The 26,735-nt window shown below is 45.4% G+C and overlaps 2 protein-coding genes, 3 non-coding genes and 1 pseudogene across 5 annotated transcripts in view; 4 read left to right on the top strand and 2 right to left on the bottom strand.

Moving 5' to 3' along the window:
* Window positions 1-970: 970 nt before the first annotated feature.
* Window positions 971-26,735, bottom strand: part of LOC144486581 (uncharacterized) — an 88,186-nt gene continuing 62,421 nt past the window's right edge. Inside the window, exon 5 of the mRNA XM_078204636.1 lies at window positions 971-1,609. Coding sequence (XP_078060762.1) covers window positions 971-1,609 — 639 coding nt within the window. The remainder of the gene's footprint in view (window positions 1,610-26,735) is intronic.
* On the bottom strand, window positions 3,053-3,161 carry LOC144486585 (5S ribosomal RNA; annotated as a pseudogene).
* LOC144486578 (uncharacterized) lies at window positions 3,376-7,504 on the top strand. The gene is made up of 2 exons (XM_078204633.1): window positions 3,376-3,418; window positions 6,062-7,504. The coding sequence occupies exons 1-2, from the start codon at window positions 3,376-3,378 to the stop codon at window positions 7,429-7,431; spliced, it is 1,413 nt and encodes a 470-aa protein (XP_078060759.1). The 3' UTR covers window positions 7,432-7,504.
* trnan-guu (transfer RNA asparagine (anticodon GUU)) lies at window positions 16,875-16,948 on the top strand. Its single transcript has one exon. It is a non-coding gene; the product is annotated as a tRNA-Asn (tRNA).
* Window positions 18,313-18,384, top strand: trnae-cuc (transfer RNA glutamic acid (anticodon CUC)). The gene has a single exon. It is a non-coding gene; the product is annotated as a tRNA-Glu (tRNA).
* On the top strand, window positions 23,798-23,869 carry trnaq-cug (transfer RNA glutamine (anticodon CUG)). Its single transcript has one exon. It is a non-coding gene; the product is annotated as a tRNA-Gln (tRNA).

The raw sequence follows: 26,735 nt of genomic DNA, 5'->3' as shown, positions 1-26,735 counted from the left end.
ACATGGGATTTAATGGGATTGAGGGCTATAGATAGGCCTAGAGGTGGGGATGTGATCGGCGCAACTTGTGGGCCGAAGGGCCTGTTTGTGCTGTGGCTTTCTATGTTCTATGTTCTATGTTCTATTAACTCCTAACTGAGTTAATCCAGGATCTCAGACACTTGCAGCAACATCCTTTTCTTTATTGCTTTTCCCTGCTGCTGTAGTAAGTTCAAAGCTTTTCCACTGAGATAACAAGGCAGCACAAGGTAATTTGTGTGTCTGCTTCCCTGTAATAAAAGGACGTGTGGTGTCACTTCCTAATGATTGATGTTCGTCAGGCTCATCGACCTCACTGCTACATCTGAGGTGTGATGTTTCATTTCTTAGTGACTGCCGACGCCTGAAGCAAGTTACTTAAAGACAAATAACTAAAAGTACAAGAGATACACAAACTTAAACTAATACAGCAATTACTACAGAACATAGAAAATCTACACAGAAAGGTGACAGGTGTGCTAAAGCTCAGGAAGCCATATACACATTATAAAATACCATTTTCTATTCATACATTAACATGTTCATAAGAAATAAAAATTGCAGAAAATACATCACAACACCACCATGACTGAAGCCAATAATCAAACCCACACTAATCTGTGTGTATGTTGAAGGAAAGTGACTATTTCTCTTTAAGTTAAAAAGCGAATACAATTTAAGACAGCATTTCTCCAGAATTGACTTCCACAATTAAATTACAAGAAGCTTCACGTGTACCCTCTAATCCTGCCATCAAATGTGGATCATTTCAGTGGAAATGTGCTCTCCCAGGCTCAAAGATCATCAGCCACTGGAAGCAAAGTTGTGGGACCGGCCAGTCCAGCAGAAAGAAACTCTCCGACACTCCCACTTCACCTACTGTCAGAATGAACATGGTTCAGTCCTGGATGTGATTAACAGCGGCAATAACAGCAGAATCCAACCACTGTTATCATTTGTGAACTCGCTGGTGTCTCTGCAGGTTGCATAACAATGTGAATCCCTTCCCACACATGGAGCAGGTGAACGGTCTCTCCCCGGTGTGAACTCGCTGGTGTTTCATCACGGTTGCTGAATGTTTGAATCCCCTTCCACACACACAGCAGTTGAATGGCTTCTTCTCAGTGTGAACTCGCTGGTGTGTCAGCAGGTTTGATGAATCACTGAATCCTCTCCCACACTCAGAGCAGGTGAATGGCTTTTCCCCTGTGTGGACCCGCTGGTGTGTCAGCAAGTGGGATGACTGAATGAATCCCTTTCCACAGTCAGAGCAATTGAACGGTCTGTCTCCAGTGTGAACTCGCTGGTGTGTCAGTAGCGTGGATGAATTACTGAATACTTTTCCGCAAACAGGGCAGGTGAATGGCTTCTCCCCAGTGTGAACTCGCTGGTGTGCCAGCAAATGGGATGATTGAATGAATCCCGTCCCACAGTCAGAGCAGGTGAATGGTCTCTCCCCACCGTGAATTCGCTGGTGTCTCCGCAGTGTGGCTAAATCACTAAATCCCTTCCCACACTCAGAACAGGCGAATGGCCTCTCCCCGGTGTGAACTCTCTGGTGTGTAAGCAGAAGGGAGAATTGACTAAATCCCTTCCCACAAAGAGAGCAGGTGAATGGTCTCTCCCCAGTGTGACTGCGTCGATGAGTTTCCAGCTTTGATGGGTAATTGAATCCCTTCCCACAGTCCCCACATTTCCACCGTTTCTCCATGGTGCGGGTGTCCTTGTGACTCTGCTGGTTTCACGATCTGCTGAAGCCTCGTCCACACACAGAACACAATTAATTTCTCTCCCTGATGTGAATGGTGCAATGTTTTTTCAGACTGTGTTAAAGCTCTTTCCACAGTCCGTGCACTGGAACACGCTCACTCAGGTGTGTGTGTGTGTTTCAGTGCTTTTCCAGGCACACTGATATTTAAGATCTCCTGAAAAAGACAGAACAGACAAAAATTTATCCTTCTAAATTGAAAGACTGATGATATTCAGGTTCCGATAAATAGAGTGAATTTGTGAGATCTTAGTGTGACATTTGGTTTGATATTTCTGCCTGCAAATCTTCACCTTCAGATATCCTGTAAAAGGAGTTTACAAAATGCATCACTGTCAGTACAGGATAGAAATTCAGAACAGACAATTCTAGTTTCTATGGAACATTCTTTCCTCTCTCATTCCTGTGAATCTCCATCCCACACACTCTCCCTCCATTCTCACTCTGCTGTATCTAATATTCACCCTCCCAATTCTCCTGAAGGTGCTGATTGAGGCTGATTGACAGATCCATGTTCACTGCTTCCAGAACTAAGAGACTTTTACCAAGAGTCAGGATGGACGTGTGTGGCTGAAAGGACCCCTTTGCTGTAATGACTCTATAACTGGAAGTATATAACATAGGTACAGAACAATATTACAAGAATATAAGTAAGAATAAATTACTTCATTGCAGAACCATAAATAATTTATCTAATCTGTGACAAAAAAATCACGAGATATATCTCTGTCCTATACTAATTTACTGTCCCCTTAAATGTCAGCCATCTCCTGGGGAAAGCAGCCCTTTAATTCTGAACATTAGGAAAGAGAACATCCTCTTAACCAAGCAAATCAATGTGTCAAGCTGAGGGAGCAAAGAACGTCAATGTCTTTAAGAGAGGGAGAGAGACCTGGGCCAACCTTTCCAGAGTCTGCACCCTCTCTGGATTCACTTCATGGAATCATACAATCCTATAGTGTAGAAGGAGGCCATTCGTCCCATCGAGTCTGCACCAACCACAATCCCACTCGGGCCCTATCCCCGTACCTCTGTGCATTTACCCTAACTTGTCCCCCTGGCACTAAGGGGCAATTTAACATGGCCAATCCACCTGACCCGCACATCTTTTGGACCGTGGGAGGAAACCGGAGCACCCGGGAGAAACCCACATGGGGAGAGAACATGCAAAGTCCACACAGACAGTGACTCAAAACAGGAATTTAACCCAAGTCCCTGACGCTGTGAGGCAGCAGTGCTAACCACTGTGCCACCATGCCATCCTAAAGTCTACTACACCTGGTATTCCCAGGAGGTCTCCTATTCAAGTACTAACCAGGCCTGAGTCTGCTTAGCTTCCGAGGTCAGGCGTTTTCAGACTGGTATTGTCGTAGGCATTGGCTGATCCTTTTCACTTCCTTGAGTCTGTCGAAAGCTCAATCTTCATTCAGACAGAGAGCAGCAGCAGTTTTGCTGGGCAGGAATGAGCAGCTGAACCAGAGTCCTTCCGGTCCTCCAGAGTTCCCATTGGTCAATCCCCTGCAGACAGACAATGAGGGGCGGAGCCCCTCGTGGGGGTGGGCGGGACTTTGCCCTCCAGCCGCGCTGAGATGTTGTCCATTGGAAAAGGCTGGAAGATCCGGACAGACAGTGGTCAGTGCGCCGGCTTTGTCCCGGGCCCCGCCCCACACTCGCACATGCGCATTCCTCCTAAAAACCCACACATGCGCACTTTTGATTCACTGCTCCTCACCAGCTCTGGCCAATGGGAAGAGTTGGAGGACCGGAAGGATTCGGGTCCTCCAGCCAATCAGAGCGCGGGCCTTGTGTGATTGACGATTGAGCTTCAGGCAGATTCAAACTTCCTCCTGTTTCAATTAAGTGCAAGCAATTAAGACTGAAGATCGAAAGATCCCTGGTTCAATCCCGGGTTTCAGCAGGGCCCCTTTGCTGGCTTTCTGTGCTATCTGCAAATTGGCACTGCATTCCTTTAAAGAGGCCAACATCTGTGAGTAAAACACTTTCTTTTCTCCCCCTTTCCATTTCTTTTCTCATTCTGGGGGAAATTGGGGACTTGCAGCAACTGAAGGGAAAGGAAGTGAATCCAGGGAGGGTGCAGACTCTGGAAAGGTTGGCCCAGGTCTCTCTCTCTCTTAAAGACATTGAGATAGAAACATAGAAGATAGGAGCAGGAGGAGGCCATTTGCCCTTCGAGCCTGCTCCGCCATTCATTACAATCATGGCTAATCATCCAACTCAATAGCCTAATCCTGCTTTTGCCCCATAACCTTTGATCCCATTCGCTCCAAGTGCTTTATCCAGCCGCCTCTTGAATACATTCAATGTTTTGGCATCAAACACTTCCTGTGGTAATAAATTCCACAGGGTCACTATTCTTTGGGTGAAGAAATGTCTCCTCAAATCCGTCCTAAATGGTCTGCCCTGAATCCTCAGACTGTGACCCCCGGTTCTGGACTCCATCGGGAACATCCTCCCTGCATCTATCCTGTCTCGACCCTTAGAATTTTATAAGTCTCTTTGAGATTCCCCCCTCATTCATCTGAACTCCAATGAAAACAATTCTAACCCAGTCAGTCTCTCCTCATACATCAGTCCCGCGATTCCCTGAATCAGCCTGGTGAACATCCTTTGCTCCCTCAGCTTGACACATTTATTTGTCTGTCGAAAAGGATGGTCTTTTTCCTCATGTTCACATTAAAGGGCAGCTTTCCCCAGGAGATGGCTGACATTTAAGGGGACAGTAAATTAATATAGGACAGAGATATGTCGAGTGTTATTATAAGGTACCCAGATTAGATATATTATTTATGTTTCTGTAGTAAAATACATTTATTATTTCTTGCATTATAATATAATGCTGCAGCGATGTTATACATTTCCAGTCATAAAGTCATTACAGCACAGAAGGAATCCATTCGGTAACTCAAGTCCATGCTGACTCTCTGGATAACATTCCAGTCCCATTCCCACTCGATATCCCCATTCTCCTGAAAGTTTATTTCCTTCAAGTGCCCATCCACTTTCATTTTTAAATAGAATCCATAGATATGGATGGAGAGTTACAACATTTTGGGAATGAAATAGGAAACAACATTCCATAGAAACTAGAATTGTCTGCTCTGAATTTCTATCCTATACTGACTGTGATGACTTTTGCAAACTCATTTCACAGGATTTTGAATGAGGAATCACAGGCAAAAATCTCAACCGTCACATCGAGAAAGAGTCATATTCCTTGGGATCTGAATATCTTGTAATATAGAACTGTAGCTACGTTATATATTTCCAGACATCTCTTCCCTCAGAGGGTTGTTAGTCTTTTGGATTTCTCTTCCACAGGGACCAGTGGAGGCTGAGGATCATTGAATATATTCCAGTTAGACAGATCTTTGACTGACAATGGTGTCAAGGGTTATGGGGAACAGACAAGAAGATGGAGCAAAAGCTAAGATGTGGGGGGATTTCTTCACTCAAGGATGTGGGAAAGCTTTGGAATTCTCAACCCCTGAGGACAGTGAAGCCTCAGTCATCAACTATTTTCAAGAGAGAGATTGATTGATTTCTAGATATTGAAGATATCAAGGGATATGGGTTTAGTGTGGGGAGAATGATGCTGAGGTAGATGAACGAATTATCTCATTGAATAGTTTAAAAGACTCGATGAGCCAAATGGCCGACTGCAGCTCCTATTTGTTCTGGTCTCTGTGTCCAGGACAGGAAGCAGTGAGCATGGATCTGTCAATCAGCCTCAATCAGCACCTTCAGGAGAATTGGGTGGGTGAATATTAGATACAGCAGAGTGAGAATGGAGGGAGAGTGTGTGGGATGGAGATTCACAGCTTTTTGGGGAATGAGAGAGGAAAGAATGTTCCATAGAAAATAGAATTGTCTGTTCTGAATTTCTATCCTGTACTGACACTGATGACTTTTGTAAACTCGTTTTATAGGATATTGAAAGAGGAATCACAGGCCGAAATCTCAAACATCACGTCGAGATCTGACAGAGTCATATTCCTTGGGAGCTGAATATCATCGGACTTTGAATCTAGAAGGAGAAATGATTGTACAGTCTGTTGATTTGAAAAGATTTCAAACATCAGTGTGACTGGAAAAGCACCAACACACGGCCACACTTGAGTGAGAGTCTTCCAGTGCACTGACTAAAGAGCTTTAACCAGTCACACAGCCTGAATAAATATCACACCATTCACAGCGGGGAGAGACTGTACACGTGTTGTGTGTGTGGACGAGGCTTCAACTGATTGTCCACCAAAGAGAGCAGCAAGGACACCTACACCATGGAGAAACCGTCGAAATGTGGGGACTGTGGGAAGAGGTACAGAGCCCCATCTCTGCTGGAAGCTCATCAGCGCAGCCACATTGGGGAGAGGCCATTCACCTGCTCTCAGTGTGGGAAGGGATTCACTCGGTCATTCAACCTGCAGTCACACCAGCGAGTTCACACTGGAGAGAGACCGTTCACCTGCTCTCAGTGTGGGAAGGGATTCACTCACTCATCCCACCTGCGGAGACACCAGCGAGTTCACACTGGGGAGAGGCCATTCACCTGCTCTCAATGTGGGGAGGGATTCACTCAGTCATCCCACCTGCAGATACACCAGCGAGTTCACACTGGGGAGAGGCCATTCACCTGCTCTCAATGTGGGGAGGGATTCACTCAGTCATCCCAGCTGCAGATACATCAGCAAGTTCACACTGGGGAGAGGCCATTCACCTGCTCTCAGTGTGGGAAGGGATTCACTCAGTCATCCAGCCTGCAGGCACACCAGCGAGTTCACACTGGGGAGAGACCGTTCACCTGCTCTCAGTGTGGCAAGGGATTTACCCGATTATCCAACCTGCGGACACACCAGCGAGTTCACACTGGGGAGAGGCCATTCACCTGCCCTCAGTGTGGGAAGGGATTCACTCAGTCATTCAACCTGCGGGCACACCAGCGAGTTCACACTGGAGAGAGGCCATTCACCTGCTCTCAGTGTGGGAAGGGATTCACTCTGTCATCCCACCTGCGGAGACACCAGCGAGTTCACACTGGGGAGAGGCCATTCACCTGCTCTCAGTGTGGGAAGGGATTCACTCAGTCATCCCACCTGCAGATACACCAGCGAGTTCACACTGGGGAGAGACCATTCACCTGCTCTCAATGTGGGGAGGGATTCACTCAGTCATCCCAGCTGCAGATACATCAGCGAGTTCACACTGGGGAGAGGCCATTCACCTGCTCTCAGTGTGGGAAGGGATTCACTCAGTCATCCAGCTTGCTGACACACCAGCGAGTTCACACTGGGGAGAGACCGTTCACCTGCCCTCAGTGTGGGAAGGGATTTACTCGATTATCCAGCCTGCAGATACACCAACGAGTTCACACTGGGGAGAGGCCATTCACCTGCTGTCAGTGTGGGAAGGGATTCTGTGATTCATCCAGGCTGCTGAGACACCAGCGAGTTCACACTGGGGAGAGGCCGTTCACCTGCTCTCAATGTGGGAAGGGATTCACTCGGTCCTCCCACCTGCGGATACACCAGCGAGTTCACACTTGGGAGAGACCATTCAGCTGCTCTGTGTGTGAGAAAAGATTCAGTCTTTCATCCCGGCTGCGGAGACACCAGCAAGTTCACGAGTGATTCCAGGGGTTGGATTCTGCTGTTATTGTTTCTGCTCTCAATTACATCCAGGACTGCATTTTGTTCATTCTCACAGTTGGTCTTTGGGGAGGGACGGAGGGTTTCTTTCTGCTGGACTGCCCGGTCTCATGACTTTGCCTCCAGTGGACTGATGCTCTTTGAGTCTTGTTGCGAATACCCCCGGTTTCAGATTTCACACGGATCACAGAGTGACAGGGTGTTGGGAGATTTAGAGTCACTATTTTTGTTTGAAACCCTCTCAAATGCCCATCCAATTTCCTTTGTAATTGTTTATTGTCTCCACTTCCTCCACCCTCGTAGGCAGCGAGTTCCAGATCATTACCATTCGCTGCATCAAAATATTCTTCCTCACATCCCCTCCGGCATCTCTGACCCAAAACCATAAATCTGTGACCTCCTCATCCTTGTCCCTTCAGCGAATGGGAACAGCTTTTCTTGGTCCACCTTATCTAAACCTGTCAGAATCTTGTCCACCTCTACCAAATCTCCCTTCAACCTCCTTTGCTCCAAGGGGAACAACCCCAGCCTGACATTGACAATAAAGATCAATCGAACAGAATATGTTAATACCTGAAATCAAATGGGAATGTTTAATTTCTGTTTTAAAGATATTGAGAATATATTGTCCTGGACAATAAAGGAATTGGAATAACTCACCTTGGGAGTGGTTGAATGGAATATATCAATCTGATATCCACCTACAGTCCAGTGAAAGTCTGGAATGTGTAGCTGGAAATCCCTCCCTAACAGCACTGTGGGTGTACTTACACCTCAGGCATTGTAGCAGTTCAGGAAGGCAGTGTTGGGGTTGACCACGGCCGAGGCAGCTACATACAGCCACATATTCTGTTATAATTGAAGGACAGCAGATTGAATGTGAGGCATTGTGGGACTGGACTATCTTGACCACATTCCTGTGACTGCTCAGTTTCTGCAATCACGGACTATTAAAGCTGCTTCGCAGGGCTCCAACAGAGGACCTGGTGAGAATATTTACTCAGAATGAGCTGAAATTAAACTGGGGCGGCACGGTGGTACAGTCGTTAGCACTGCTGGCTCACAGCACCAGGGACCCGGGTTTGATTCCCACCTTGGGTCACTGTCTGTGTAGAGTTTGCACATTCTTCAAGTGTCTGTGTAGGTTTCCTCCGGGTGCTCCGGTTTCCTCGCACAGTACAAAGAAGTGCAGGTTAGGTGGATTGGCCATGCTAAATTGCCCCTTTGTGTCAGGGGGACTAGCTAGCGTAAATGAATGGGGTAATGGAGATAGCGTTGGTGGGATTGTGGTTGGTGCAGACTTGATGGGCCGAATGGCCTCCTTCTGCACTGTAGAGATTCTATGAGATTATTGCAGGAACAGCTGGTGTTCAGCGGCTGAGAAACCTGGAATCTGTAAAAATGGGGTCTGACTAATCAACAAACGGGGGTAGGTAGCTGACTAAGAAGTTAAGAAGTGTTCTCAGGCATGTTTAAATTATTTTATCATAAATTTGTGATAAGAACTGTGAGGGACTTGTGACCTGATAGTTGGTGAAGTGACGGTATACTCCAAGTAGCACTGGACTGAAAAGCAGATCTCTGAGAGTAGATTCTAATGGTTATAATCTTACCCAAGCATGGCCAGTGAAAAATCAGAGTGGGGACCGGACAGGTCTTACCTGCCATTTGGAAACTAAGAACAAGAAACTTATCGATTAAAATTATGAGAGAATAGAGCCAACCTTTCGAGAGCTCTTATAAAGGGTCATCCAGATTCGAAACATTGGCTCTATTCTCTCTCCACAGATGCTGTCAGACCTGCTGAGATTTTCCAGCATTTTCTCTTTTTGTTTCAGATTCCAGCATCCGCAGTATTTTACTTTTATGATAAAATGATTCGGTCTGATTGGAATCCCCACGATCCTCCCGCAAAACAGAGGGAGTGGTGGCAAAGGGAGAAAAAGGATAAGGATGATAAAGTCTGGGTTCTGATTCTCCGAGCCCATGTAGAATAAACAAAACGAGTGAATCAGTTTATAAAGAACAGAAGTTACCCATCCCCAACAAAAACTGATCAAATTAAATAGGTTGAGGAATATAACAAAAAAAATTAATAGATGAAGTTTAAAATCATTTGTTTTGTTTTAAACTTGTGTAAAGTGATGTAATTGTGTGCCAAGTTTTTTCTGCTCACTCCCCGCCCCTTTAGGTTCTGTAGAAAAGTTAACCCTTTCAGCCGACTGTTCTCTTCCTGTTGGGGAGCACTTCAGCGGTCACGGGCATTCGGCCTCTGATATTCGGGTAAGCGTTCTCCAAGGCGGCCTTCGCGACACACGACGGCGCAGAGTCGCTGAGCAGAAACTGATAGCCAAGTTCCGCACACACGAGGATGGCCTCAACCGGGATATTGGGTTCATGTCACACTATTTGTAACCCCCACAGAGTTTCACTGGCTGTCTTGTCTGGAGACAATACACATCTTTTTAGCCTGTTTTGATGCTCTCTCCACTCACATTGTTTTGTTTCTTAAAGACTTGATTAGTTGTAAGTATTCGCATTCCGACCATTATTCTGTAAATTGAGTCTGTGTCTTTATATGCTCTGTTTGTGAACAGAATTTCCACTCACCTGAAGAAGGGGCTTGGAGCTCCGAAAGCTTGTGTGGCTTTTGCTACCAAATAAACCTGTTGGACTTTAACCTGGTGTTGTTAAACTTCTTACTGTGTTTACCCCAGTCCAACGCCGGCATCTCCACATCGTAGTTCAGTTATATAGGGCGTTGCTGAGACTGCATCTTGAATACTGGGTGCAGCTTCGTCTCCTATTTAAGAAATGATACAAATGCATTGAAAGTGGTTCAGAGGAGGTTTAATAGATTGCTTCCCAATTCTTGACTCTTACAATATGAATTTTGTCCGACTTTCCTTGTCTTCAGCTCTGACAAAGGGTCATCCTGACTTGAAATGTTGTCTCTATTATCTCTCTGCAGATGTTGTCAGACTTGCTGAGATTGTCCAGCATTTTCTGTTTTTGTTTCAGATTCCCGCAACAGCAGAATTTTGCTTTCATACCAATTCTTGTTGGGTAAGGGAATCAAAAATATCGGGTGTAGAACTAGAATATGAGGAACTTAACACAAAAAGATCAGCCATGATCAAAATAAATGTTGGAGCAGACTCAAAGGGCCAAATGGCCAACTTCTGCTCCGATGTCGAATGTTAGTCACAAATTCCTGAGAATTGTGAAACAAGGCTGGAAGATTCGCCTTGCTTGTGTTAGTGGGAAAATGTCCAGGAGAACCATCACTGTGAAAGATAGTTCTGGGATTAAAGGTTGCCAGACTGGAAAAGGAAATAAACCCTCGGGGAGTGAAGAATCACTTTGGACTGGTTTTTGGAGAATTTTGGAGACAGTAAAACATACCTGTTGAACATAGAACATAGAACATTACAGCGCAGAACAGGCCCTTCGGCCCACGATGTTGCACCGACCAGTTAAAAAAAAAACTGTGACCCTCCAACCTAAACCAATTTCTTTTCGTCCATGAACCTATCTACGGATCTCTTAAACGCCCCCAAACTAGGCGCATTTACTACTGATGCTGGCAGGGCATTCCAATCCCTCACCACCCTCTGGGTAAAGAACCTACCCCTGACATCGGTTCTATAACTACCCCCCCTCAATTTAAAGCCATGCCCCCTCGTGCTGGATTTCTCCATCAGAGGAAAAAGGCTATCACTATCCACCCTATCTAAACCTCTAATCATCTTATATGTTTCAATAAGATCCCCTCTTAGCCGCCGCCTTTCCAGCGAAAACAATCCCAAATCCCTCAGCCTCTCCTCATAGGATCTCCCCTCCATACCAGGCAACATCCTGGTAAACCTCCTCTGCACCCTCTCCAAAGCCTCCACATCCTTCCTGTAATGTGGGGACCAGAACTGCACACAGTACTCCAAGTGCGGCCGCACCAGAGTTGTGTACAGTTGCAACATAACGCTACGACTCCTAAATTCAATCCCCCTACCAATAAACGCCAAGACACCATATGCCTTCTTAACAACCTTATCTACTTGATTCCCAACTTTCAGGGATCTATGCACACATACACCTAGATCCCTCTGCTCCTCCACACTATTCAAAGTCCTCCCGTTAGCCCTATACTCAACACATCTGTTATTCCTACCAAAGTGAATTACCTCACACTTCTCCGCATTAAACTCCATCCGCCACCTCTCGGCCCAACTTTGCAACCTGTCTAAGTCTTCCTGCAAACTACGACACCCTTCCTCACTGTCTACCACACCACCGACTTTGGTGTCATCAGCAAATTTGCTAATCCACCCAACTATACCCTCATCCAGATCATTAATAAATATTACAAACAGCAGTGGCCCCAAAACAGATCCCTGAGGTACACCACTTGTAACTGCACTCCATGATGAATATTTACTATCAACCACCACCCTCTGTTTCCTATCCGCTAGCCAATTCCTGATCCAATTTCCTAGATCACCCCCAATCCCATACATCTACATTTTCTGCAGAAGCCTACCATGGTGAACCTTATCAAACGCCTTACTAAAATCCATATATACCACGTCCACTGCCTTGCCCCCATCCACCTCCTTGGTCACTTTCTCAAAAAACTCAATAAGGTTAGTAAGGCACGACCTACCTGCCACAAAACCATGCTGACTATCACCTATCAATTCATTACTCTCCAAATAACTATAAATCCTATCCCTTATAATTTTTTCCAACATCTTGCCGACAACAGAAGTGAGACTCACCGGTCTATAATTCCCGGGGAAGTCTCTGTTCCCCTTCTTAAACAATGGGACAACATTCGCTAACCTCCAATCTTCTGGTACTATACCAGAGGCCAACGACGACCTGAAGATCAGAGCCAGAGGCTCTGCAATCACTTCTCTTGCCTCCCAGAGAATCCTTGGATAAATCCCATCCGGACCAGGGGATTTATCTATTTTCAGACCCTCCAGAATATCCTGCACATCCTCCTTATCAACTGTAATACTGTCTATTCTACTCCCTTGCAACCCAGTGTCCTCCTCAGCTATATTCATGTCCCCTTGCGTGAACACCGAAGAGAAATATTGGTTCAATGCTTCACCAATCTCCTCCGGTTCCACACATAACTTCCCTCTGCCATCTATAACTGGCCCTAAACTTGCCCTAACCAACCTTCTGTTCTTGACATACCTATAGAACGCCTTAGGATTCACTTTAACCCTATCCGCCAAAGTCTTCTCATGTCCCCTTTTAGCCCTTCTAAGCTCGCTCTTCAACTCCCTCTTAGCCAATCTAAAGCTTTCTAGTGCACTACCCGAGTGCTCACGTCTCATCCGAACATAAGCCTCCTTTTTCTTTTTAACCAACAAAGAAACTTTTTTGGTGCACCACGGTTCCCTAGCCCTACCAATTCCTCCTTGCCTGACAGGGACATACCTATCACAGACTCGCAGTAGCTGCTCCTTGAAAAAACTCCACATGTCGGACGTTCCCAGTCCCTGTAATCTCCTAGTCCAACCTATGTTTCCTAATTCTCTCCTAATAGCCTCATAATTACCCTTCCCCCAGCTAAAACCACTGGCCCGAGGTTCATGCCTATCCCTTTCCATCACTAAGGTGAACGTAACCGAATTGTGGTCACTATCACCAAAATGCACACCAACTTCCAAGTCTAGCACCTGGTCTGGCTCATTTCCCAGCACCAGATCCAATATAGCCTCACCTCTAGTTGGCCTGTCTACATACTGAGTCAAAAAACCTTCCTGCACGCTTTGAACAAAAACTGACCCCTCTAACGAGCTAGAGCTATAACAATTCCAGTCAATATTAGTCAAGTTAAAATCCCCCATAACAATTGCCCTATTACTTTCACTCCTAAGCAGGATTGACTCCGCAATCCTTTCCTCAACCTCTCTAGAACTTTTAGGAGGTCTATAAAAGACTCCCAACAGGGTGACCTCTCCTCTCCTATTTCTAATCTCCGCCCATACTACCTCAACAGATAAGTCCTCATCAAACCTCCTCTCTGACACTGTGATACAATCTCTGACCAATAATGCTACCCCTCCCCCTCTTCTACCTCCTTCCCTACTTCGACTAAAACATTTGAACCCCGGGACCTGCAGCATCCATTCCTGCCCCTGCTCTATCCATGTCTCTGAAATAGCCACAACATCGAAGTCCCAGGTACTGATCCACGCTGCAAGTTCACCCACTTTATTGCGAATACTCCTGGCATTGAAGTATACACATTTCAAACCCTGCTCCACCCCACCTCTGCAATGCCGTGCATTGCAGTCCCCATCCATGCATCCCTCACTTTCAGCCCCACTACTCAGGATCCCTCCCCCCCCCCGAATCAGTTTAAACCTCCCTGCATGGCCTTAGCAAATTTACCCCCCAGGATATTGGTCCCCTTCTGATTAAGGTGTAGACCATCCTTCTCATAGAGGTCACACCTTCCCCAGTACGAGCCCCAATTGCTTAAGTACCTGAACCCCTCCCTCCTGCACCATCCCCTCAGCCATGAATTCAAACCTTCCCTCTCCCTATTCCTCTCTAAACTATCCCGTGGTACAGGCAAGAGTCCAGAGATAACCACTCTGTCAGTCTTGGCCTTTAGTTTCCACCCCAACTCCATAAATCCCTGCCTAATATCCCCTTCCCCTATCCTCCCTATGTCGTGTGTCCCCGCATGTACAATAACTTGTGGTTTATCTCCCTCCCCCCTAAGAGTCCTGAATACCCTGTCAGACACATCCCGGACCCCAGCCCCTGGTAGGCAACACACCAACCCTGAGTCCCTACCTTTAGTTCCGACCCTCCTATCTGTCCCCTTAATTGTGGAGTCCCCAATCACAAGGCCCAGTCTTTTACAGCCCCTAACCACCTGAGCTTTCTCACTCGGCTCACCCCCAGAGATCTGCTCTCTATGCTCAGTTGATTCCTCCTCAACTGTAGCCTCCAGCACCGAAAACCTATTATGGAGGGGAACCGCCCCAGGGGATTGTCTTCCCGATTGCTTCTTACCCCTCCTCCTGGCATTGACCCAAGCCTCATTTCTAGGAGTTACTATTTCTCTATAACTCCTATCAACTTCCACCTCCGCCTCCCGAAGTAGGCAGAGAAAGGCGTGGAAAACCACTTAACAAATCTCAGATCGATTGGTCAATCTTATATCAATTAGGTTGATTGGCCATGCTGAATTAACCCAAGTGTAAGGGGGATTATCAAGGTAAATATGTGGGGTTACGGGAACAATCCTTGTTTGGATTGTGGTCGGCGCAGACTCGATGGGCTGAATGGCCTCCTTCTGCACTGGAGGGATTCCATGATTTCATGATTCTACAGCCATAAGTTACGATCATCAATTAATACAGCTGTGCAACTGGACCACACCAGTTGCTATTTTTGAGTGGTTTCTTTTGCTGCAATGTGAAGAAATTCCGTCACTCGGTGGAAACTGAATTTGCCGCGCTTGTTTGCTGGGCACTAACTGGAACTGCCAGCGTGGGATTTTTGGACCGCATTCGATATATCTCTGCAGCAGTGTGGGCTCCATGGCATAGAAATACACGGCGCTGTCGGAAATCAGTGTGTTAATGAACGTTAGCTCGCTCGCATTGTTCGTTTTTTATTCAAATTTAGATGAAACCCGATCATTGAGGTCGGTGTTCCTTTGCACATGCTCTCCAATAAACTGAAACATGTCCACTGGCGTTTTCCAGGCAATCTGACTGTAACAGTATACATAAAGATTAGAATAAACTTCAATTCGGAAACTTCAGAGCAGTGAGTTTTGACAACATTTCTGCCCCGTTTCGCGCCTGGGACCTGCGCAAATATGAATAGAATGTGATTATCCCTTCAATACACAAAGTCCGCTCAGGATAAAAGCGACTTGATGGTCAAACAGTACAGTCTGATTTAACTTTAAAACCTGATTATTGGAAGTACATTTAAGCTAAAAAAAACCTTTTTCATGCGGCAGACATGAAACATTAGAATCAGTACATGACATTTGTGCCATTTTTTCTCTTTTACCATGTCTGGGTGGCCGGGGCGGGTAGGGGGGCGTTAGGAGGGGTGTGGGGGCGGTAGCGGGGAGGGTAGTTGTACTGTGGCACAGTAGTTAACACTGCCATCTCACAGTGCTAAAGATCGATTCCCGGTTTGGGTCTCTGTCTATTTGACGTTTGCACTTTCTCCCCGTGTTTGCATGAGTTTCCTTTGGATCCTCCGGTTTCTTCTCACAGCCTGAAAGACGTGCTGGTTCGGTGCATTGACCCGAACATGTGCGGGAGTTTGGCGACCAGAGAATTTGACAGTGTCTTCGTAACAGTGTTAATGTAAGCCTTACATGTGACTAATAAATAAACTTTATATTAACTGGGCATTTTGTGGAATATCATTTCACACTTGGGAAGTGCAACTGCAGTTAGGCTGAGAGATAATGTTTTCTTTCAATATTTAAGAACAAACGAAAATGAGGTAACGTTTCCTCACACTGAGAGATGAGTTAGTTCGTTTCCTATTTCAGACAGGAAACCTTTCATGTGTTAGGTGAATGTATAAACACCACACTTCAGAAACTCTGAAGTCCAATCAAACTGCACGGTTCGACACCCCAGTCTGTTGCAGAGTTGTAGAGCATCATTTCTGTTTGTAATAATTATCACATTCACCCAACACACGAAAGATTCCCGATTCGAAAGCGGGACACAAGATTCAACCCCGTTCAAAACTCGCAATACACCGAACACAAGCTCAGAAAAACATTATGGATTATGTCCCGCGCACTGAACCTTCGAGTATCATTTAAACAGTATCTGAGTGAGTCACAAACAATATTCAACCCAACTTTCCAAAACGTTTCAGTAGTAGATTCCTCCATTTGATTGAAAAGCTGAGTGTTGTGAATCTGGAAATGAACACCATGGGGTTTATGTTACCCAGTGACTATTAGTCCGTCAGGTTTCCAATTCCATTTGAGTTGTATATTGAAGCGAATCTCATTTCAAAATGAGGAGAAAACAAGGAAAATATTAACTCTTGGAACAAATCCTGAGGAAAATGGGTCACAATATTTGGATACAGGTACAGCTGTGAATGGTGTTATTGATGATTAAGTGGAAACTATTGGATCCTTGGGCTTCTGGTGGTCAGTTCCCTTCCCTCCCGTTGAATTCCTCCCTGTGATAAGAGACATGGATTCATTTTACCTACACGTTCATAGGAAAATGAGAATAACCAACACACTACAGAAATGCTGCGGGATCAACGTAACCAAAGATACTTGGATAGAATTCTAAACGGTGCGGTCATGCTGCAGTTCTGGAACAGGTTTTGCAGAAAGAGAATTGTGGTTATTGACACCCTAGCTTAGAATATCGTCAGCAGCTGCTGTCTGAGTCTCTGTGGCGCAATCGGTCAGCGCGTTCGGCTGTTAACTGGAAGGTTGGTGATTCGAAACCACCCAGGGACGCTGATTTTACTGTTTTCTCACCATCTGCATTCAGAGGCAAACAGTTGCGTGTTGGCAATGGGTCCGTGGTCGTCAATAAAAAATAGCTCTCAAGTGTTGCCAGCTGTACTGTTATCTGTTGTCACCAACATTATTTAATGACTATTGACTTCTGACATATTACATATAATATTATATACATGCTTCCATTATACCATTAAGATTAACAATTAGAATGGAAACATGAATTTGTGGCTGAGCATTTGTTGCAATTCCATATCCCTGCTTCCATTCATTCCTGAATAGATCATAAATCTATCTAACCCGCACTGAAATGTGTTCAATGATGGAGCATCTACAACCCTCTGGCACAGAGAATTCCCCAAATTCACTATCCTTTAAGTGAAGAAATGTCTGCTCATCGCAGTCCTCAATCATCAGCGCCTTATCCTGAGATTGTACCCCCGTGCTTTACATTCCCGGACCAGGGAAAATAATGTCTCAGCATCCACCCTATCAAACTCATAGAATGATAGAATCCCTGCAGTTTTTCAATGCTATCTATTCTTTCTCGTTAAAGCTGTTGAGATTTTCCAGCTTTTTCTGTTCTTGATTCAGATTCCAACATCCTCAGATTTTGCTTTTATTTTGTCTAAAATGGGGAGATGCAAACTGAACACACTATTCCAAATATGGTCTCAACCAAACCCTGAATAACGGTCGCAAGACTTCAAACACTTCAAAACTTAACTCCGTGCTCATGTCTGGAAGAAGAGTGTGACAGTCGATAATTGGCACTGTGTACGTTCCTGCAATCAGGAACTGGATCAGGAAGATGAGATATCTGTGTCTCCTTATACTGTTATCTCTAAACTCCATCTCCTACCAATGCCGTGTGTCATACATTCGCTTTCCTTGCTTTCCAGGTGAAGGTCGGGTTCACCAACTCTCTGTGTCTGTATCAAGCAGCTAATTGACCCTGGGAAATGAACAACCAGAGGGAACTTGATGAGAGGCAGCGACAGAAAAAGGGAGAGAAGCGACAGGATAAAGTTTCACAAATGAGTTCTGCCAGTTGCTCTCCGTGGTGAATGTCTGCCGTGTGTTACCTTGTAAGTTTCACAGAAGCCACAGTGATGAGTTTGGTGAGATTTGGAAATTGAAAGTGCCACATGACCAGCTGCGGGACTATTTCACCTCACGGTCGATTTCATGTTGCAGCTAACAGGATTCGCTGTTTTAATTGGCTGAACAGTCCCTTGGGTTCGATCTAAACATGACAATTTAAAGGAGAAACTTGTTTTTTGTGAATAAAGAGTCTGAAATAAAAATAAAAGACAGAAGGCTCATGGATAAATCAATCTTTTAAAGAACTTAGGCCAGCTTCCCTGGTGGTCTAGTGGTTAGGATTCGGCGCTCTCACCGCCGCGGCCCGGGTTCGATTCCCGGTCAGGGAAAATAGATATATTGCTGCGTAAACATCCTGCGTTACTTCCAGGTTTGTACCAGTTCTGTGGGAATCAGCAGTTGGTCGGTTTCCTCTTTTGTGTCTGAATTGGAAATGTCACATGTCAAGAACAAAAAAAAGAGAGTAATAGGATACAAAGCGCTGACGATATAGATGGTGGTGTGGGCTAAGATCTGGCTGTTGATGGAGTAGATTTTATTGTTTCTACTGACATAAATACCTCGCAGGTCTGGGTCCAAATCTCGGACTCAGTGACACGAAGACCTTTAATTGTAACTCTCCGACCTCCAGTGAAGTGGAGGCAGTTTTCACTCAGAAAGCAGTAACTGTGCGATTAACAGCGCGGGATGGAGAAAGACTCAGTTTGAGCGGTGACGCTGCCGGAGGAATGGAGAGCTGGAGTTCACCCAGAAAAGCAGCAAAGTTGCTTCTTCTGTACAAACCTCCTTCTGTACAAACAGTGGCCCCCAACTTGGGGCTGGAAGCCACCGTCCATTAACGCTGTAAAGTTAATGTTGATCAGCAGAATATCCACAAACTGGTTTATCACAGGTTGGTACTAACACTGCAGTAAAATTAAATGCAGTAGAATAGGACGGCATGGTTTCACAGTGGTTCGCAATGATGCCTCACAGCGCCAGTGGCTCAGGTTAAATTCTCGGGTCACTCTGTGTGGAGTTTGCACGTTCTCCCCGTGTCTGCGTGGGATTCCTCCGTGTGCTCCGGTTTGCTTTCCAAACATGTGTGAGCTCGGTTGCTTGGCCATGCTAAATTGACCCGCCTGTCAGCGGGATTATCAGGGTAAATATGTGGGTTTCCGGAAATAGGGCGTGGATGGGATTGATGTCGGTGCGCACTCGATGGGCCGACCGACCTCCTTCTGTACAATAGGGATTCTACGAGAATATATCATTATTCATTTTGACTTGAGGAACCAAAAGAGGCAATAAAAATACAAATTGTTGTAGGTATTGACGGGTTTGTGGAATGGGACGGATTTTTCTCTGTACTGTTGAAACTGGCACCAATATCACTCCTGTTTTCGATCAGGAAGTAATTCCAATTCCGCTTAAATCATGTGCTGCAAGAAAACAATAAATCTTGATTCTCTGACCAGGAATCGAACCGCTGCGGTGAAAGCGCCAAATCCTAACCACGAGATCACCAAGGAAACTGCCTGCGAGTGTTTTAATCTAACCTATCCATGCTAACTTGGCGCCGTGTTTCCATTTCAGCATTTTTTTGTATACCAGGGACAAGTCTGTCTGACAAGTGCCTCTTGAATGAACACATTTACTGTGGATGCTGGAACCTAAAATAAGAACAGAAAACGCTGGAAAATCTCAACAGGCCTGAAAGCACCTGTGAAGGGAGAATAGAGCTAACGTTCAAAATCTGGATGACCCATCGTCAGAGCTGAAGACAAAGAAATTTGGACGAGATTTATACTGTAATGGTGAGGGATATGGGTGTGGGGTGGGTGACAAAGGTGTTACATGTAAATTAAGAAAAAGGGAATTTTAATGGTGGTGATCATGGCTGAGAAGGGTGCTGTTGGCTGCCCATTAAGAGATCAGAATGTGCAAATGGCAGAACAAAGGAAATGTAAGAGACGGCTTGAGTGGGGTGGAGGGAGAGGGGGCAACAAAATGGAAAGTGAGATTTTAAATAAACAATGCAATACATGGAAATTTAAAAAAAAATACATATGTAAAAGAAGATATAAAATAATAAAAATAAAGAAATAAGATCAAATGAAATAAAACAAAATAAATGGAAATGGGGAGAAGATGGAGGAAAGGAGATGCTCTGAAGTTGTTGAATTCAGTGTTAAGTCTGGAACGCAGTAAGTGCCGAATCGGGAGATCGGGCGATGTTCCACCAGTTTGCATTGGAGTTCCTCCTAATACCATTGTTTATTGACCCTTCCGTCACGTTACTGATGATCAGGAGTAGACTGATGGTAATTTGCGGCGTTGGATTTGACCTGATATTTGTAAACCGGGCAATCTTGGGCAAATTGCAGCATTGGCGGTTAGATGGCAGTGTTGTAGCGTAGGAACAATTTAGCTCGGATTGCGGTAAAATCTGAATCTGAATTCTTCAGCACCATTGCCAGAATATATTTTTACGGCCATAGCATTTGCTGTTTTCAATGCTTTCAACTTTCTTTTTCTTTAATTCAAATCAAATGGAATTGGCATTTTTTCCGTTCAGTGTCTCCCCTACTCTGTCTCTATCTTTCTCTTTGTAGATCTGCGTCGGTTATTCCCTCGCTCAGTCTCTCCATCCAATTCCCCTATTTTGTTCTTTTTTATTCATTCTATTCTCTCCATGTCTGGGTGGAACCAAGCTTCATTGAATTGATTCCTGAGATGAGGTGGTTGTTGAGCTGGGCACACGTCTTGATCTTCAGTGGCGGAGGAGACTCAACGGGACATGGGATCCAATCCCACCTCATTGGTTCTGTTAACTGCCAATACCAGCTCTGGTAGCAATCACTTCTGATGGTGTCACTGATGAGAATTCGAGGACACTAAATTGAGGATAGCGCTATTTGTGGAGGACTGGGTTCAAATTCCCCCACCGTCAGATACTCACGTAATTTGCTTTAAACGTTAAGAATAAAGTTGGTCAAACACGTGATCGCCAAAATGTTTCGCAGTGGAATGTATTATCATTCATTTTGATTAGAGGAACCAGAAGAGGCAATGTAAAATGAGAAACTAACGGGATTGTGGAAGCAGTTTTGTTGCTTCTCCAGTAAACCTGCTTCAGCTGCAAGGACTGCTGTGTCTCTGCAGTGTAGTGGTTATCACGTTCATTTCACACGCGAAACGTTCCTGGTTCAAGACCGCGTAGAAACATTTCCAAATGCTTGTTATTGCTCACTGATTCATATTTCAGAATTATTCTCGTTTCTCACGAAACTTTAATTGAACTGTTGAGTTATTGCAGCATTTAAGTCGGGAATTGCTCTGTAATGGGAACAAAACGGAAGCTATGTGTTAGAGAGCAAGAGAGGATGGACTCACTGACACAAGGAATGATGGACAAGTGCAACATTGAGCTGGTGATGGTGGAGTCCGGGTGATCTATTGCTGCCGAATCAGTGTTTTCACCGCCAGGGCCCGGGGTTTATAACAATCGATAACTCAGTAGAACATTTTGAATTTGCTCCGTTTGTGGGGATAATTGGATCTGAACACAAGGAAAAAGGTGCATTTTACTGGAATCATAAAGTGATGTCATGATTGAGTGAATGTGTCTCAGGCGAAAGTGGCCAGAAATGAAGCAATGACTAAAGCGATCTTGATCAACTGATTGCAAATCTCTTAAATCAGCTTCACTGGAAGTTTCGTGGTCAGGATTCAGTACGGTGGTTCGGGTTTGATTTCCACCCAAGGAGTGAATAACTTTCTATAATTCTTCATTGAATGCAAACACACCTCACAGCATCTGTGAAGGGCGAAGCAAGATTAATCTTCCAGCTGCATGAAGTTGCACTAGAGTTGGAAAAGCCAGACATATAACATCAGAAATAAGCTCTGACGAAGAATCACACGGCAAACACACGGCAGACAGTGATCACTGAAAGTAACTGACACATTTCAAATTCTGCCGCTTTCCATTAACATCTTTGAACTTCGTATTGTCCATCTCAGACATTTCCTATGAATCAAATATTACCCACAAAATCTTCGCTCTGATGCTCGTTCCACTGATTATAGAAGAGTAACTGTTAAAATGGGCATGCGGTTGGCTTCATAGCTCAGAGCGCCAGTCATCGTGGCTGGCTGGTTAACGTGATGGAGTTTGAATCCATTGGGATTTCCCGCTTCTGATTATTCCTGGTTTTAACTCTGTGTCCACAGAGCGAGTTGAATCAAATCCACCCAAACAATCGGGCGGTTTCACATTTCTGTTCATTCACAAAAGCATCACGGAACCTGCAGTCAGAAATGGAACAGAGACGGAGCCAGGTTGTGTTTTCAGTGTGTTGTCTCTCCTTCGGCCTCTGTCACGCTGGGTGCGTGTATGTGTCTGGGTTTCTCTGTGTGCGTCAATGTGCTTTAGCTCCCCCTTGGAAATGAACAGCTTTTTAGCGTCACAAAATTATCCACAATAGTTCAAAAGTTTAATCATGAAATGTTTCAGAGAAAAGATCAGAGTGAAAGATGTAAGAGGAGTTTGTAATGTTTGGAAGGAGGTGCAGCAAATAAATAGAAGATGGGAATGATGTTACTGGTGACTGAGAGGAATGCATTGTAACGGTGGGGATTTTATTGATCGGTTAACTGTAAACTTTGAATTCAGAACAAGCTGAGGCACCAGATGGAAACAGCGTTTGGCTTCACGTATGTTAAGAAAGGGTGCAAGCATCGCTGCAGCAGGAGGACGGTTAGCTTAGTCGCAGCATATCAGATGTAATTTCAGAATCGTTGGTTGCAGCCCCACGTTAGGCTCCATCGTATTTAAACTTTGCTGCTTTCCTGGGTGACTCCAGCTCTCCATCTCTCCGGCAGCGTCACCAATCAAACTGAATCTTTTTCCATCCCGCTTTGTTGACCTCAGTGTCTGAATGAAAACTGCAATCAATAAAGGTGAAAGAGTTTAATGTTCATTCGGTGAGAAGTTTTCTTCTTGGCTTGGGAATTTTTATCCAGAAATGCGTGATGTTTTTGTCAGTGTAAACGGTTAAATCTGGCCCATTAGCACCCAGACGTTACCTTGTATCACGATCTCTATCGGAAGAACCTTACAACCTATCACTGTCCTTCACTCTGTGTTTGTTCTTGACCAGTTGCACATGTGACATTTCCAGCTCGCAAGCAAAACTACAAATCTCACTCCACTGATTCTGACAGAGCTGCTTTCGATCAGGAAGTATTTCAATTGTTCTTAAAATCAAAAACATTAAATCTTAGTATATCGAAGCCAGTCTGCGACCCTGAAAGCGCCGACCCCTCACCACTAGATGGCCAGTATCCCACCTGCCCGACTCTCCCAGATACTGATTACAGCAATGTGCACAGTGCCAATTATCCACAGACACACTCTGCTTCCTGTCTGTTAAGGTTAGAAACTGTTCACATTTTCACACTGGCTTCCAATGCGACGAAAATAGAGGGTGAACAGCTGATGCTGTTCAGTAGATTTACCACAATAAAGTTTCTAACAGGTCGATTCTAACATTGCTCTTTGAATGCGGTGAGCTGCAGTGAAATTCAATGCAGTTGAAAGTATCGTACTCGTTATTTTAGGAGGAAACAGCAAGGGCAATGTAAATATGAATTGCTGTGGGTAATTGACGGGATTGTGGAATGGGAATGATTATTCTCACTGCTGTTCAAACTGGCACAGGTATTACATGATCATTTGCAGGTGGATACTGCGTGTTAGGTTGCGTGGTGTAATGGTGAGCACTCTGGACTCTGAATCCAGCGATCCGAGTTCAAATCTCGGCGGAACCTTGCTTTAATTAGTCAATGATGGTTGATTTGCCGAAGGGCGTTTCGCTCAATTTTTTCACAAAGTACGAATCGAGAGGGCAATTTGTCAGCCAGTTGTCAGGCATCCAAACCTCTCTCAATTTCAATGTGTAGAAAATGAACTCTGAAGAGTTGACCAGAAGAAGGACTCACGTATGGAGTTTATGATGAATCATAGAATCATAGAAAAAGAATCCGGACAGTTCAGAAGGGGTGCATTCGGCCCATCGAGTCTGCACTTGCCACAATCTCACCCAGGCCCTATTCCCGTCACCCCACACATTTGCCCTGCTAATCCCCCTGACACAAAGGTCAATTTAGCATGGCTAATCAACCTAACCGCACATCTTTGGACGGAAAGCAGCCCCATCCATGCACTCTGCATCATCTCCGGAAGCTCCTGTCTGCTGGCTTTTCAATTTTGTGATTCATTTCTTAAAGTTACAAAGTCAACACGCAGTACGGAGAGGCCAATCAAGAATCAATCTCCACACTTGCCTCTACATCAATTCAAATTCAAATTCAACCCAATTGATGATCCCCACAAGAGATATGAGCAAGATCCAAGATGACAAGAGAAGGTATTGCACGTGAACTTGGGCTTTATGCGACGCTTAGTCTTAGCCAAAAACCCGAGAAGTTTGCAGCGGTTAGACTCGTGGACAGTTGCAGCCACAATGAGGACCGGCGCTGTCAGCCGCTCAAACATACACCGAGCGGAAACGAAATAAACATTGCATCAAAATGTCACGCATCTGTTTCCAGCAGTGGCTGAGAAAACAGACAGCAGAATATGATCAGACCGACAGTTCCATCATCAAATCAGCCTACAGATAGAAAACATAGAATCCCTACCGTGCAGAAGGAGACCAGTCGGCCCATCGATTCTGCACCGGCAACAATCCCACCCAGGCCCTATCCCCTGAACTCCATGCATTTACCCTAGCTAGTCCTCCTGACACTAAGAGGCAATTTATCACGGCAAATCCACCCAATCCGCACATCTTTGGACTGTGGGAGGAAACCGGAGCACTCAGAGTAAACCCACGCAGACACGGGGAGAACATGCACACTCCACACAGACTGTGAGCCAATGCCGGAATTGACCCGGGTCCCTGGCGCTGTGAGGCATCAGTGATAATCATTGTGCCACCATTTGGCCCATAAAAAATTGAAATCATGCAGCCTTCCCGCAACCTAACTGAGAAAGTTTAATAATGCATCTGCCCGGTTTCGAACAGGGGACCTTTCGCGTGTGAAGCGAATGTGATGACAATTACAGAAACTGTGATCAACAGAGAGCTTGAACTACCGTCAAGTTTACATCGAGGCAGGCAGAAATCGAACTTGAAATCTTCTGATCCGTAATCAGACGCGTTATGCATTGAGCGACTAACCGATATGAACGCAGGACCTCCCTGCTTCTGATTAGATCTTTATTCTGCAACCTCAGAGCTGGATATTCACATCAGTTTCGGGAGAGATGTTTCTGATCAGCTGTTAATTCCCATCAACTCAGGGCTGAATATTCAGATCAGCCCCAGGAGAAATGTTTCTGACCCTCAGACCAGACCCACTGACGTCACTCGCACTACATAGTGACGTCACATGGGCTATAGGGTGACGTCACACATTCTAACGGCACACATTCCGCATTCTGACGTCTGACGTTGGGCGGCATGGTGCCACAATGGTTAGCACAACTGCCTCACAGCGCCAGGGACACAGGTTCGATTCCAGCCTCGGGTCACTGTCTGTCTGGAATTTGGGTGTTCTCCCCGTGTCTGCGTTCCTCTGGGTGATCCGGTTTCTTCCCACAGTCCAAAGATGTGCGGGTTAGGTTGACTGGCCATGCTGAAAAGCCTCTTCGTGTCAAAGGGATTCGCGGGGTAAAGATGTGAGGTTACAGGGAGAGGGCCTGGGTGGGGCTGTGGTCGGTGCGGGTTCAATGGGCCGAATGGTCTCCTTCTGCACTGTAGGCATTCTATGATTCTATGACGTTCCAATGCCACGGATGCTCTGATGTCAGAATGCCGGATGTTCTGACGTCACAATACCGGATGCTTTGTCGCATGCGCACTCTCCTCGCCCGCACTATCAATGCTGAAGCTCCTTCACTGATTCACTTTGTGATCACAAGTCCCCGCGACCCGGCTCCCACCGCCACTGTGTGACTGGTTTGGGGTTCGGCTTGATATCCAATAGGGTTGCTTTCCCAGGAGCTTCTCTCAGCCTGGGATCTGCTGACAGCTGTTTCTCACAAGTCTATAGGATCCAACATGTTTCTGACCTTCACTTGGTTGATTATTTTCCTGGATTTCTTACTGTTCCCTCAGTGTAAGTGTGGTCACTATTTCTGACAGGAATATTTCACACCTCAGCAATGTTAGGCTCTGTTAAATTGTACTCAGCTTTATTGTATCATCTCGAATTGTGAATACAATTGTACTTTATTGTGCTACATTATAGTACGATATGTTATTACTGCAAATGTACATATTCTTCCCAGGTGCCGCTGGCAGTAAAGAGCTATCACAGTCTCCGGAGTCAGCGGTTGTTACCGAGGGAGCCACTGCATCGTTGAACTGTTCAACCACAGGAGCTGGAAAGGTCCTTCAATGGTACAGACAAAATCTAGACAGAACCGTGCAGCACCTGGTGAGCGGCACCAGCGATCAGGGCAGGATCACGGCTCGGCATACTTTCTCAGAGAACCACAGAAATTGATAAATTCTTGATTTCTCGAGGAATTAAGGGCTATGGGGAGAGAGCGGGTAAATGGAGTTGAAATCAACCATGATTGAATGGTGGAGTGGACTCGATGGGCCGAATGGCCTTACTTCCGCTC

The sequence above is a fragment of the Mustelus asterias genome, unplaced genomic scaffold (assembly GCF_964213995.1).
Source record: "Mustelus asterias unplaced genomic scaffold, sMusAst1.hap1.1 HAP1_SCAFFOLD_402, whole genome shotgun sequence".
In the NCBI taxonomy this organism is placed as follows: domain Eukaryota; kingdom Metazoa; phylum Chordata; class Chondrichthyes; order Carcharhiniformes; family Triakidae; genus Mustelus; species Mustelus asterias.
Note: the sequence above shows the minus strand (reverse complement) of the source record. Positions and strands in the feature narration are given on the sequence as shown.

Bases quoted from the DNA above. Each gene is read 5' to 3' on its own strand.
- LOC144486578 (XM_078204633.1), top strand. From the start codon at position 3,376: ATGTTGTCCATTGGAAAAGGCTGGAAGATCCGGACAGACAGTG. The intron at 3,419-6,061 runs GTCAGTGCGCCG...TGTCCACCAAAG, and splicing joins GAAGATCCGGACAGACAGTG to AGAGCAGCAAGGACACCTAC.